This window comes from Pygoscelis adeliae, unplaced genomic scaffold, assembly GCF_000699105.1.
Source record: "Pygoscelis adeliae isolate BGI_AS28 unplaced genomic scaffold, ASM69910v1 Scaffold105, whole genome shotgun sequence".
Lineage (NCBI taxonomy): Eukaryota > Metazoa > Chordata > Aves > Sphenisciformes > Spheniscidae > Pygoscelis > Pygoscelis adeliae.
In genome coordinates this window covers 1,704,550-1,717,622 of record NW_008824807.1, presented here as the reverse complement: position 1 = coordinate 1,717,622, position 13,073 = coordinate 1,704,550, and the positions used below count along the sequence as shown (strand labels likewise).

Genomic DNA, 13,073 nt, shown 5'->3' with positions numbered 1-13,073 from the left:
CTTGGTGACCTCAAACACCACCTCCTTCATAGAAGATAACTTTCATAGGTCAGCTAATTGCAGCTGTAGATGATGTTACTGAAAAGGGAACCTTAGAAATGAAGGAAATGCAGGAAATGAAAGAAAAAGGTGTACTGAGTTTAGGTTAGGTTTGAAGGGCACAAAAGCCGTTTCTTCGGAGAGACACTATTTCTGGGTTTTTTTGGGTTGTTTGGTCATTTCATGCCACTCCATTTTCCATCCCCCAGCATTTTATTGGCCAGCGTGAGGAGTTTGAGACAGCACGTGATAGCATCCTGGTATGGCTAACAGAGATGGACCTGCAGCTGACCAACATTGAGCATTTCTCAGAGTGTGATGTCCAAGCAAAGATAAAGCAACTTAAGGTAAAGAATGATTGAATGGTTACAGAAGGAGGGATGAGAGACAGAATAAAAACATTCATGGTGGGAAAAGAGTTTAAGAAACATTATGCAAAAATGCAGCCTGATACAGTCCCTTACTTGCAGGCTGAGACTTCAGCCTCAGAAGTTATGGGCTATGTCAGGTTTCGATACGTACTTCTCTGCCAGAGTGGAAGACCTTTGCGCTGTGAAAAATTTTCAAAAAAACAAGGGTGAAAGTCTCCATTCCCTAATCAAAAGAGGAAATGTCGATTAAAAATTAACAATGTTGTCTCCATTATTGCTGACACCTAAGAATTACTACATTTGTCAACCATTTCTGCATCAGAAAAATCATTATCTGGAGAGGAAAATACCAAATGTCATGTTATCCAAAATTCCAGTGTGTTAGCTTTTAGCATCTGTGTTCATTCTAGACATTTGGTCATGGGCATGGCTTGTTTAGAGAAGAGCTTTCTTTCCAAATACAACAAGTGAGGAATGAGATGGTAAACCATGAAGTATCACTGTTTTTGGCTAAAAAGGCTGTGGAACACTAAATTTAATTGCTCGTTGTTGCTCACGCCAGTATATTTGGAACGATCCCTGTTTGTTACCCACACCATTCTTGCTGAAAAACTCTAAGACTTGCATCCATAATAACTTAGATTGTTGTAATGTTGATTTCATTGATAAAGCATGGGCTTTTCTTTGACGCAGGCTTTCCAGCGAGAAATTTCACTGAACAACAACAAAATTGAGCAGATAATTGTGCAGGGTGAGCAACTCATTGAGAAAAGTGAGCCCATGGATGCAGCTCTCATTGAAGAAGAACTAGATGAGCTGCGTCGTTACTGTCAAGAGGTCTTTGGACGTGTGGAACGCTATCACAAGAAACTCATCCGCCTTCCTGTGTGTATACTTACATACATACATACGTATTTGTTTGTTTTTTTGCCATTTTACAAGTGTGAGAATGAGGAGAGAGAAAGATGTTGAAATGAACTAACATGAAACTTCTGTAACTTTCCAAAAATCCTGTGGTTTAATTTTGTTACAATCCTGACCACCTGCCTCCCTTCATTATATGCTATTTGTGTCCCGTTCGGAGAGCAAACTCACCGGATCTGGAATTTTTGTAAATCATCGTGAAAATCCATGCAAATTGGAGATTTATAAAACTTTATTAATGGGGGTAGCAGTGTGGTACTGGTAATAAGAACATCTCCCTGCTCTGTCAGATAGTTTAATTGGCAGCTTATTCAGTTCTGTTTTGTTTAAAAAGCAATGATAAAATGATTCTCCACATCAGAAGAGACAGAAGTTTGTCTCCGGAACTGAACACATAGCTGAATAAGTAAGAGCAAAACAATTTTTGGTAGTTCAAGTCCTACTGAAGGAAAGGAAGAAAACCCAGGATTTTTAAAATATGAAAGAATATGATGAGAGCAATGGTCATGATAAAAGTCACTTTTGCTTTCTATGACTTGATTCCAGAGTTTTCTTTAACTTGATGTCTGCATTGCAGTGGCATCAGTAAAAAGTCTGGAGACATTTGCTTGATGTAAGACTTTGTGGTACCTTAAGTAATTAAAATGAGCTGGCATTGTGAACTTCTTTGTTGCTTTGGTCTTAAAACAAGGAAAGGGAAGCGCAGAAGAATGCAAAATGGAAACCCCATCAATGTGACTGTTGCCTAATGCTACTTTATTTCACTGACCCAGGCTGACCATGCAGTGCCTCTGCACATTTCATTGATTGGTTCTGTTTGCATTATGCTTCTAGCTGACAGATGACGAACACGACCTCTCTGACAGAGAGGTGGATCTGGATGAATCAGCAGATCTCTCTGACATACACTGGCATGACAAATCTGCGGACAGCATTCTCTCCCCGCACCCCTCTTCCAACCTTTCGCTGCCTCTTTCTCAGCCGGTGAGAAGCGAGCGATCAGGGCGAGATACCCCTGCGAGCGTGGACTCCATTCCCCTGGAGTGGGATCATGACTATGACCTTAGCAGAGACCTGGAGACAGCTGTTTCACGGGCACTGCACTCTGAGGAAGAAGACGGAGGACAAGAGAAGGAATTCTACCTGAGAGGAGCAGCTGGTATAGCAGGTATGGTGACAAATTGTGTGTCCTGTTCTCTCCTAGTATAAAGAAGCAAATGTTACATGTGTGATTGCTTGGCCAAGATGCTCATGGAAAAGTATTTTAAATAGCCCCTGAAGATTTTAAATAGCTTTCCCTAAGTGATTCCAGTGGCATTCTGGTCTTAGACATAGCGATGGAGATTCCTGGATGACTACAGCCTTGGAAAATCATAAAGGTGTATATGATATGACAGGGAATTGGCTGTGTCTCTCTGCTTGTGGCCTGCCAGATGGCATATGTCATCTGTAACAGCAACGTGTCATAAGTTATTCTGACTAGAAGAAACTATACTGGATATGGCAAGAAGTGCAGAACAAACTGATGAAGAAATGCTGTTGGAGAGATCCGCAGACAAAATCATCAAGTGCTTAAGTAAATCTTAACTGAGTCCTTACCCAGGCAAGACTCCAGCAAGTGAGTGTTTAGCCTGAGGTAGGATCTTGGGTGTTGCTCTCCAGTCAAGTTAGAAATCCTTTCTAAGCGTGTGTGCTTTGTGTAATAAATCTTAACAAGTGAAAGTGCCCAAACGCAGCCAGTTGTGTGGGAAGACATACTGGTATAATATACTCTGATCTTGTGGCTTTCTTTTGCTTTCCAGGTCATTGCTCTGAAAAGAGTCAGGTTTGCCTGGATATTAAGAGGCTTTGTAGCAGGCTCCCTGTGTTTCAGTCTTCATCTTTTTTCCTTCTTCAGAAAGGATGTTTGCTATTGGAACTGTTTATATATTCCATCCCATGAAAAGGACTCCTGCTGTGAGGAGACAGCCGTTGCTGAGCTGTCAATTTAGACTGTGCTTTTATTTTTTCAGATGTAGAGATCCCTGAAACTCTTGAGGCTTATGTAACACTCACAGAAAACGCACTCAAAAATATCTCTGGTAGGCATCAAAAAAGACTAAGCGTAGCCAGATGCAAATACCATGGTGCGCAAGCATAACTTCTTTCTCTTCTCTTAGCATCTGCTATACTTTTCACAACTTACAAGATAAATATTTCTTACATGGCAGCATTGGCATCTTAATGTAGAAGTATCCTGCTTTACTGCTGTGCTTAAAGGTATTATTAGGTGCATGGATGAAACAATGATTGGCCCTCCCACCTCGGCTAACTAGACTAAACTGATCAGTAGGTTACTCTGGTCTTTATTCTCTGGATTCCCTCAGCACGACTTAATACTTTGTTATGTCTCTGAGAGAAGAGTGGTTTCTACAAAGATTAAGGCAGAAGGAAAAGATATAGAGCAAAACCTAATTGTTTGGTTTTGCACTTTTTTTTTTAACACAGCCACAGCTTGGATTATTACTTAGATATAAACGTTCAGGTTAGTTGTTGTTTCATGTGATAGCAATGCCAAGGTGAGGTACTGTAGTCCAATGTCTTTATCTTAGTCTTTTATATTGGAAGTCAATTTTTTTTTCACGTTGTATTTTTACACAAGATTAAATCTACTGTTTCATTTGTTAGATGACTCTCTTGGAGGGATTAGGTGCACTTACAAATACCTTCTCATGATTTCACAGTTTTCCTCTTTTGAAATAATGACTTTATTTCAAATTTGAAAAAGCAAACATTTAAAATCTCAGCATCTGTGGCACAGACCTCAGGTTCGCTGTCCATTTTTTTTTTTTCCCCAAATTGGTGAAATAATATTATGATTCATTGAGAGTATAAATAAAAGTACATATAGAAAAATGTGTGTAGTTTTCTGACCTGTGAAAATTTTGAAAGTAGTGAGGGAAAAGCAATATTGAGCACTTCGTTCTGTTCACTTGGGGTGAGGCAGTGTTTTGTATAAAAAAAGATTAACCATCCAAGAGACTTCATTTTCTGTAATTAGGTGTACAGAAGGATCCCATTCTCTATGCATGTTTTTAATTGTGTCTTTATGAATAAATTCAAACTGTCTTTGTAAACAGATGGAAATTGGGCACAGTGATAGAATATGGATAAGAGGGATCTCATGTGGTCGTCTAGGCTGCAGCCTGCTTCAGATTAGAATTGGCTGTAGCTAATGCATACCACAGAATTCAGCTGACCTCTATAAGGAAAATACAAGTTAGTCCTGCTTCAAAAACATTGGTATGAGTTCCAAACGGCTTGGATGAATACATCTTGCAGATATGTTAAGCATAATTTTTGTCAAACGCTTAATTGGAAAAATACTATAAATTTTGCTGCTTAGTGTGGTTACCTAAGTCAGTTGTGGACTATTTGCTGTGAGCCTTCAAGACATCCAGTCATCTATGGACCCTGAGAATATAATTGTAACAGTATTGCTTAGCGTTTGTATACCGCTTTTAATCTTCAAAATTGTAAACAAATAGGATCCTTTCATGTAGATCGAAATTCCACTATCTTTTAGCGGAGAGAAGTAATACAAAGAGAAATGAGAAATCAAGTTTTAACACAGATTTGGATCAGGAGTTTCAGATACAAAGTTTTATTTGAGAGTGTTTGTGAAAGGGAGCAAGGCATTCTTCAAACTCAGAGAGGCTAGAGCACGCTTTGCCAAGAATTTTCCCCTTCAGAGAGGTGAGGAATTCTCTGAGGGAAAAAAGTCACTTCAGAATAGTTTGCAAGCCTGCTTTAAACTGTGGACTCTTTGATAGTATGCTTAGGGCAAGTGTGTTCAATGGTATAGTCATCTGTCCTCTGAAGGTTGCTAACACCCTCTAATGTAACTAGTTATCAGTTCGCTTTGACATTGTACCACTCATACTGCTGCAGTCACGTTTCTCTTTTACTGTCTAATCTAGATAGTATTCCTGATATTTATTCTGCCTGGGCAAAAGATAAAAAAAACTTTGGGAAAACTTGGGTGACAGTCACTTTTTTTTGGGTTTGGTACAGGAGAACCTGGTGCCCTGGAAGCACATATCCGACAGCTGGACAAGGCCTTAGACACCAGTCGTTTCCAAATACAGCAAACAGAAAACATCATCCGCAGCAAAACACCTACAGGACCAGAGCTGGATTCCAGTTACAAAGGATATGTGCGTGTATTTTGGAGCACAAGTCAAATAAGCACTCCAAGCTTAGATTTGCTATTGAAAGAAATATAGCTGTTTCAACAAAGCAATTAGATATTACTGCTTCTCAGACTTACTCACTCATATGGTTGCTACCCTTAACCACATGCTATTGTTGTTTATGTTATTAGGGTGTTTACAATATCATCAGATTACAGGAACATGACTCTGAGGAATTTATTTTCCTATTACATTTTTGCAGATGTCCAAATATACTTTCTCACATGTGTTTTTATCCATCTAATGAAGATATCCTTGTTTAAAATTCCTCTGCTTTTAAAAGCAGGTTTTATAGCTTCATGCACAGTATTCGTCTTGCTTATGAATTATAAACATGCATCATGTAAGCAAGGTTGCATACAGGGAATCCGTGATTAAAAAGCTTTCTCAGAGAGGTTTTCCTGAAAAAAAATCTCTAAATCATTCAAACAATTTTATTAGTGACAGAATTGAAAGATTAGCTGCTTGGATGCATAGTAATATTTCCACACTTATGTTTATTTTCTTCATCACATCTTCTAGTGTCTTTGCCATAATGTCTTAACTTTTAGAACAGATGGCACCTAAAGTCATCCAACATAATTTCGCACAGTGGCACTGAGTTATTTCTGTTTAGTCTGAACTTATGTTTTAAGCCTTTATTGTCTCTGTATACATTTCTTTGATAGTATCAGGACAGATTGTTAAGGTAAATAGATTTTTATCTTCACACTTAGACCTACTTTTGGAAAATTTTGGAAGTTGCATTGTAATTTGCATTTTCCATGCAATTATTCCTGTATAGTGCATATTGAGATGGGATTTTTTTTATTTGTTAACACAGATGAAGCTACTAGGTGAGTGCAGTGGAAGCATAGACTCAGTAAAAAGGCTTGGATATAAACTGAAGGAGGAAGAAGAAAAATTATCTGGACTTATTAACCTGAACAGTACTGAAACACAAACAGCTGGTAAGTAACATTTAGTTCTTTGATGGAAAGCAATTATGAAAAGTAGCAAATGTGCAAAGTTTTTCTGAATAAACACTTGGTATTATTTACTGACATATATATTTACATGACTGTGTCTGTTACCATGTTCTGTTTAACATCTCTTAATAGGAATAGTAAGTATTCCTTGTATATGCCCTATAAAGATATTAGGCATACAAGTGCATTTTAAGAACCCTTTCATATCATGAGACATAACCATAAGCCTTTCGGAAAGTCGCTGTGGATGCAATGCATTTTTGTTGAATATTTTCTGAGGAAAAAAGGTTGCTTTTATTGCTGTACAAAACACATAAGTCAGCATTCATTTCTTCTAATATTAGCTTTCACTTCTAATATTATCTGTCTACAGTACAGAAATCTATATTCACCTGGTAGAAGTATTCACCTGACTAATTTTAAGCATCAGCTGTAGAACAGGAGGTGCTGCATTGTAAAAACATGGATTTGTTCCAGAGACTATAAAGGCAACGTCTCCATTCTTAGCTTGGCAAGATATGCTACCCATGCAGTCTATTTTGATTTTTTTTTTTTTTTAATTTTACGTTGATGGAATGATACAACTTGTCCTTCTGCCATAGCATTTCAAGGTAACTAACAAGAAGAAATAGCCCCTAATTTATTTCTTCTTAGTGCAGGTATTTATCTAATGCATCAGCAGTAGCTTAGGCAAATGTAGTGAGGTGTGAGTATTAAATTGTGATAGGTACGAATACCAACGAAAATAATAATAAATATGTGGCTAGTTAGACATATTCAGATTCCTTGTCCAGTTTGCATTTTTGCTAATTCATGATGTCTTTATACCAGCATAACCTGTTTTAGCAATCTGCACGTATCAACTGAATTCTGTTCATAGAAGTCTGACATTAGAAAGTGGTTAAATTGCCTGCTGCCTGGAATCATCCAGATTCTTCACTCTTTTTCTCCAACATCACATTCTTCAGTCTAACCTAGTTTTCAGTGTGGTGTTAGGTTTTTCTGGGGTTAGGGTTTTTTGGTTTTTCTGGAGGACTTTTTTGTCCTGCACATGATTCAACTGATGCAATTGTGTGTGTGGCAAGTGTTTTTTCTGCTTTTGTTGAATTTGGTGTTTATCTTTCCAGGTGTAATTGACCGATGGGAATTAATCCAGGCTCAAGCTCTAAGCAAGGAGCTGAGGATGAAGCAGAACCTTCAGCAATGGCAACAGTTTAACTCTGACCTTAATAGTGTTTGGGCTTGGTTGGGAGAAACTGAAGAGGACCTTGAGAAGCTCCACCGCCTTGATCTCAGCACTGACATACAAACTATTGAGCTCAGAATTAAAAAACTGAAAGTGAGTTTTATTTCTCTTTTCCGTGAGTTACCTTGTAAACAGACCTGAGTGCAACAGGTATGTTGAAGAGGCTGCTGCTAATAGTTGCAGCTGGTTTGCTCCATTCTGCACATAGTGGGCTACTGCTGATAACTGAAGTAACTGGGAAAGTGATTTTCTGAATCACCTTTTGGCAGAAAAATGTACCACTGGCATTTACTATATAATCCAAATGATTTTTTGAAATAGTAATTCTGTGCCAATTCTGTAATTCCAGAATGTACAGATAATTCCTGATGTCAGCTAAGCTGATGAAAGAAAAAAAGAAAGCCAAGTTAAATCAAATGTCTTCTAGTCAAACTGGTAACAAAATAGCTACTGTAAAAGAAATGCCTCACTGGGACATACTACTTTGTGTGGAGGAAGGAGAGGGTGCCCAAAGGGGTTGTAGCCTACCCACGCTGTCACCGGTACAACATAGGAAAAATCTGGTGTCACTTTGCAACATTCCTGTTTCTTCTTTGTCATCTCAGATGAATCAGGTTCTGAGTGCTGCCTTTGTGATCTCTCCTGGATATTTTACAGCTATAAAGATCTGCAAATGCGATGGTCCACAACTTCACATTCAGTTACTAGTATCTTATAAGCTTTGGCACAAAAATGTGGGAGCCAATGTCAAAATTCACCGTACTCCATGCTAGGAATGAGGTGGACAGATAGTAAAGACTGTTTCCAGCAGTGATCCATCTAAAGCATATTAATGCTGATCTTCACTGGAATCCAAATATAGCTGCCATAACTACTACAAAGGTCACTGTGACATGGGGCTTTTAAGTAAATGCTGTAAAGTAGGTGGAAAAGGGGGCACTTCATAAGAATCCTGTTCTTATCTCACCCACTCTTGGAAAGCCTATTAGTGCCCTCCAAACCAAAAGAGATGGGGTTTCTTTTGTGGCTTCCAACGTAAACAAATCAGAGTTTTTATACACGTCCTGCTTCTATAAATTGGAGTAAGTTGTTTATACTCTTTGTATGTTTTCTTTTCCCTCAGTAAAAGCTTTTATTTTAAAATACTGTTGACAGCAGTTTCCACTTGAAAATATGTTGGTTTTTATGTTTATCAGCAAAACTGAGAAGTAAGGGCAAAAGTTTTATTGTGAGCTAAAGTACAATTGGCCTACATCTCTTTAAATTTTGCTGGGCTTGCTCTGTCTTTAAAATATCTGAAACATGAGCCAGATCTTTAAAATTCAACTATGACTTCAGGCTTTTAAGACTTTACAAGTTTAATTGGCTTGTTCTAGTTTATGCTCACAGTAAAATTTTAGTAGATGTTAGAGAGTGAACATTTGCAGAGTCACAGAGTGAGCACAGAAATCTCATATCCAGAGTAAAAAGACTGTTACAGTAAGGTACCATTCCACAGTTGCTGAGGGCAAATCAATGCATTCTTGTGGTGCCTCCTCTACCTGGTTCTTCTGAAAGTCACATGTTTTACCGATTTCCATCCTTTCTTCCTCCATCCCACTTTGTCTTATCATCAAGGAGCTGCAGAAGGCAATTGATAACCGCAAAGCGATCATCTTATCCATCAATCTGTGCAGCTCAGAGTTCACTCAGTCTGACAGCGAAGAGAGCAAGAAGCTTCAAGAGCGCCTGTCTCAGATGAATGTGCGCTGGGACCACGTATGCAGTATGATCGAAGAGTGGCGCTGCTCATTGCAGGATGCATTAATGCAGTGCCAGGTCTGTATTGCACTTACTTTAAATTGCCAGCATCCCACATAGGAAAAATGTAAACCATATCGTTATCTGGTGTGCTCGTTATCCAGTCTGAAACTTGCCCATGCAAGCCAAAATACAGCTTCGGCATGTGTTTTCTGAAAGATACACCTGCACTACGTGAAGCATGTGTTTCCAGCCCAAGATTTTCTAAATTCGTCATCTCTGGAATAGTATTCTAATATACTATTCTACACTTCCTTGTAAGTTATGCTGTTTAGCCAGTAGGACCTATCATAGGATAAACTAAAAACCTGAATTTGACTAGAATCTTCTGCTACGCTATTAAAATCATCACTCATCATTTGCAGGATTTCCATGAAATGAGCCATGGTTTGCTGCTTTGGTTAGAGAATATTGACAGAAGAAAAAACGAGATTGTGCCCATCAGTCCGAACCTGGACTCGGAAACGCTGCAGGATCATCACAGACTTCTAATGGTAGGGCTATAATCACCCTTTTCTTTCCCAAAACGCATCATGAGAAAAACACCTAATTGGATTCATCTTTCTCTTGAGAGTTAGCATTGTACCTTGCATGCTAACACACAACTGTGGGGCCAATGTCAGTAACTAACTTTACTTTGGTAGGGAACACTACTCACTTCCATTAGTAGCATAACTCATGATTTAAAATCTCAGGCAACTGCTAGGCTGCTGTCTATGTTCCTGTCAGATTAGAAATTTTTATTGCTTCTCTTTTCTTTCCATTTCATTAATTTCAAATGTCCAGTTTTGTGAGTTCTAGCTTTTTTTTTTTTTTTAACTTCCATTAAAAAAAATCTGGTGCTTGCCTTGGCAACAGCAAATCAGACGTGAACTGCTGGAGTCTCAGTTGAAGGTGGCGTCACTGCAAGATATGTCCTGCCAATTGCTAGTCAATGCTGAAGGCAAGGACTGTCTTGAAGCCAAAGAAAAGGTGCATGTCATTGGAAACAGGCTGAAGCTCCTCTTGAAAGAGGTCACACGTCATATTAAAGACCTAGAGAAAATTCTAGACATTTCAACTAGTCAACTGGTAAGTCACGTCTTTTTATTCCTTGCTGTTTGTTGGGCACACGTTTCCCACGGTTTTGACTGTCTTTCTCCGATCAGTGCTGTTAGCTGCACTGTTTCTGTTGTTTGCAATACTTATCAAGATGGTATACACGTAGTCTTGAATATCATAAAGTAATCTTACATTTCATAATGTAAACATCTCTTTTGTGATATGGTGGGTTATTTTAATCCAGTAATTTTTTGCTATTTGGTGTAGCAATAAGTATTGAACATCTTGGTTTGTTTATCCAGCCATTACTGATTCAGTCAACTGGCAAAGTATGAGATAATTATTCTAGTTGCAATACTGAAAACTATAGTGTGTCAGTTGTCACTGGAAAGGAAGATAATGCTCACTCTGTCGAAGAGGGGAAAAAAAAAAAAAGCATAAATTCTGTAATAGGCTACCAAATCTGTCATAGTGCCTTCTGAGCTTTAAGCTGTACTCCAAATCTTTGCAAATTATTATGTATCTCAGGGTATTTGAAAGGGAGTTATGCATACATCTTTGCAAACAGTGACAGGTAAAAAGTAAAGATTTCCAGGTTCACTTTAGTTAACTTTTAAGTCTTTGATTAGTAGAGTGCATAAGGCATGAGAACTCAGCTCTTCCCTCCTAGTGAATTTCTGCCTGTTTAAGTAAAATCTTGGTGGTACTAACCTCTTCTTGTAATTAAAGGCCAATAAAGAGCAACTGGTTTTTCCCCTGTATTGACTTTGGCGGAAAATATGTCACCTAAAGCAATTAAGTTTTAACTGCCTGTTTGCTTTTCTTTTCCTTCAGGGCTAACAGAGAAAACACGTAATGCCTTAGTCTTACAAAATTTGGTAACAAAATTTAACTGCTTTATTTTATTTGCTTTCGAAATAACTCTGCTAGGATTTCACTCGGGTTATTTTTAGTTTGCTTACCTGAACAGCTAGTTGCTGTATTTCTGAGCTCCATTCCTTCTGAACTATAGGAATCGTCCTCGTGGTCCTCTGCTGATGAATTAGACACATCGGGCTCAGTGAGTCCTGTATCTGGAAGAAGCACTCCAAGCCGACAGAGAACGGTAATTTCATGTCACATATTTTTTGCCACCTCTTGGGTGGGAGCTCTAGATGTCTACAGTAGCTCTAGCCAGCTGGAAGGCCCCCCTTCTCACTTGATAGGAAAGGAAATTGCATAAACCAAGAACAAAACACAGCTGCTCTCCCCAACCCTGCTGCATATCCCATCCTGCATGAAATCAGAAGTAGTAAATACTATCTAAAACCAGGGCTGTCAGTGTGGTTGGTTTACCATGGTATGGCATGTCGTGTCTCTTGTATTTTGCTCTAGTGATGGCAGCACCCCAAAGTCTGGTCTTGTCTGGTATAATCAGTCCTCCATTTCTGTTTGGCCTTCTCTTCAGAGCTGCTTCATCGAGAATCTCAATAAGGTTTTTTTGTCATTTCTGATGAAGGTTGCAGATGGTCTTATTGAGAGTTTGGATGAATGGCTAAGTAGAGCTGAAGGGCATAAAACATTGTTCAAAACAGCTAGTTGCACAGGACCTAATCAATGGCTACGATGGCAACTCTGGAGTTGTCTATTTACATCGCTGGCACAAAATTCAAGAAATATAGCAATACATGCCTAGTACTTAACACTTCCATACTCTGAGCCCAAATTGGAACTGCAATTATTTTGTCTTTTTCTGCAATTCTATTGGTTGATTACTTTGCTTTTTTCCTTAGTTCTTAAAACAATCAGGTTGGTTTTGTTTTGTTTTTTTTTTCCATTTGCACTTTTTTGTAAAACCTCTGAGTTCTGTCTTGATAAATTTTACGGCTCTTGAAATTGATTTATTTATTTATTTATTTTTCTTTTACATTCACTAGTTTCCTTTTAGATGCTAATATGAGAATGGAAAGGAATACTGGCTTTTCAAAAGGAGAAAGAATATAAACCTTAATATTTTATTTCAGAGGTCAATGCTTTTCACTTTTAAATTTAAACTTAAATAACTAGTGCTGATATCACAGATGTAACTGGAGGATGCCTGACCATTACAGGAAATGGAGAAGTATTTTACCATAAAATCTTTGTTTAAAGAGTATGTGGAATTATAATAGTTTTCATCTTAACATTTTAATAAGCATTTGTCTCTCTCTAATTTGTTAGTGTTTATGTACGTGACTACTTTTTTCATTTTTGTCCATAATGTGTAGCTAGATTGTATGATTCCCTGGGGTCTGGTTTTCAAACTTCTGGTTTTTGCACCCACAATTTTGGAGACTGAAGTGATGTTGTTTAGAATTTCAGTGCCAAATACACTGATGCTAAATAAATAAATACTCATACCAAAACTACAATCAGAATTATAATCATCTAACTGCATTAAATATTCCAGCAAATACTTGTGAGTGCAGGAATG

At 38.1% G+C, this 13,073-nt stretch overlaps 1 protein-coding gene across 1 annotated transcript in view; it reads left to right on the top strand.

Annotated features, from left to right (window-relative positions):
* SYNE1 (spectrin repeat containing, nuclear envelope 1) overlaps positions 1-13,073 on the top strand; it is a 258,380-nt gene that overhangs the window by 236,508 nt on the left and 8,799 nt on the right. The window contains 10 exon segments of the mRNA XM_009324159.1: positions 249-386; positions 1,104-1,295; positions 2,169-2,502; positions 5,388-5,530; positions 6,390-6,516; positions 7,662-7,873; positions 9,398-9,598; positions 9,946-10,074; positions 10,439-10,651; positions 11,634-11,726. Of these exon segments, the coding sequence (XP_009322434.1) occupies positions 249-386; positions 1,104-1,295; positions 2,169-2,502; positions 5,388-5,530; positions 6,390-6,516; positions 7,662-7,873; positions 9,398-9,598; positions 9,946-10,074; positions 10,439-10,651; positions 11,634-11,726 (1,782 nt within the window).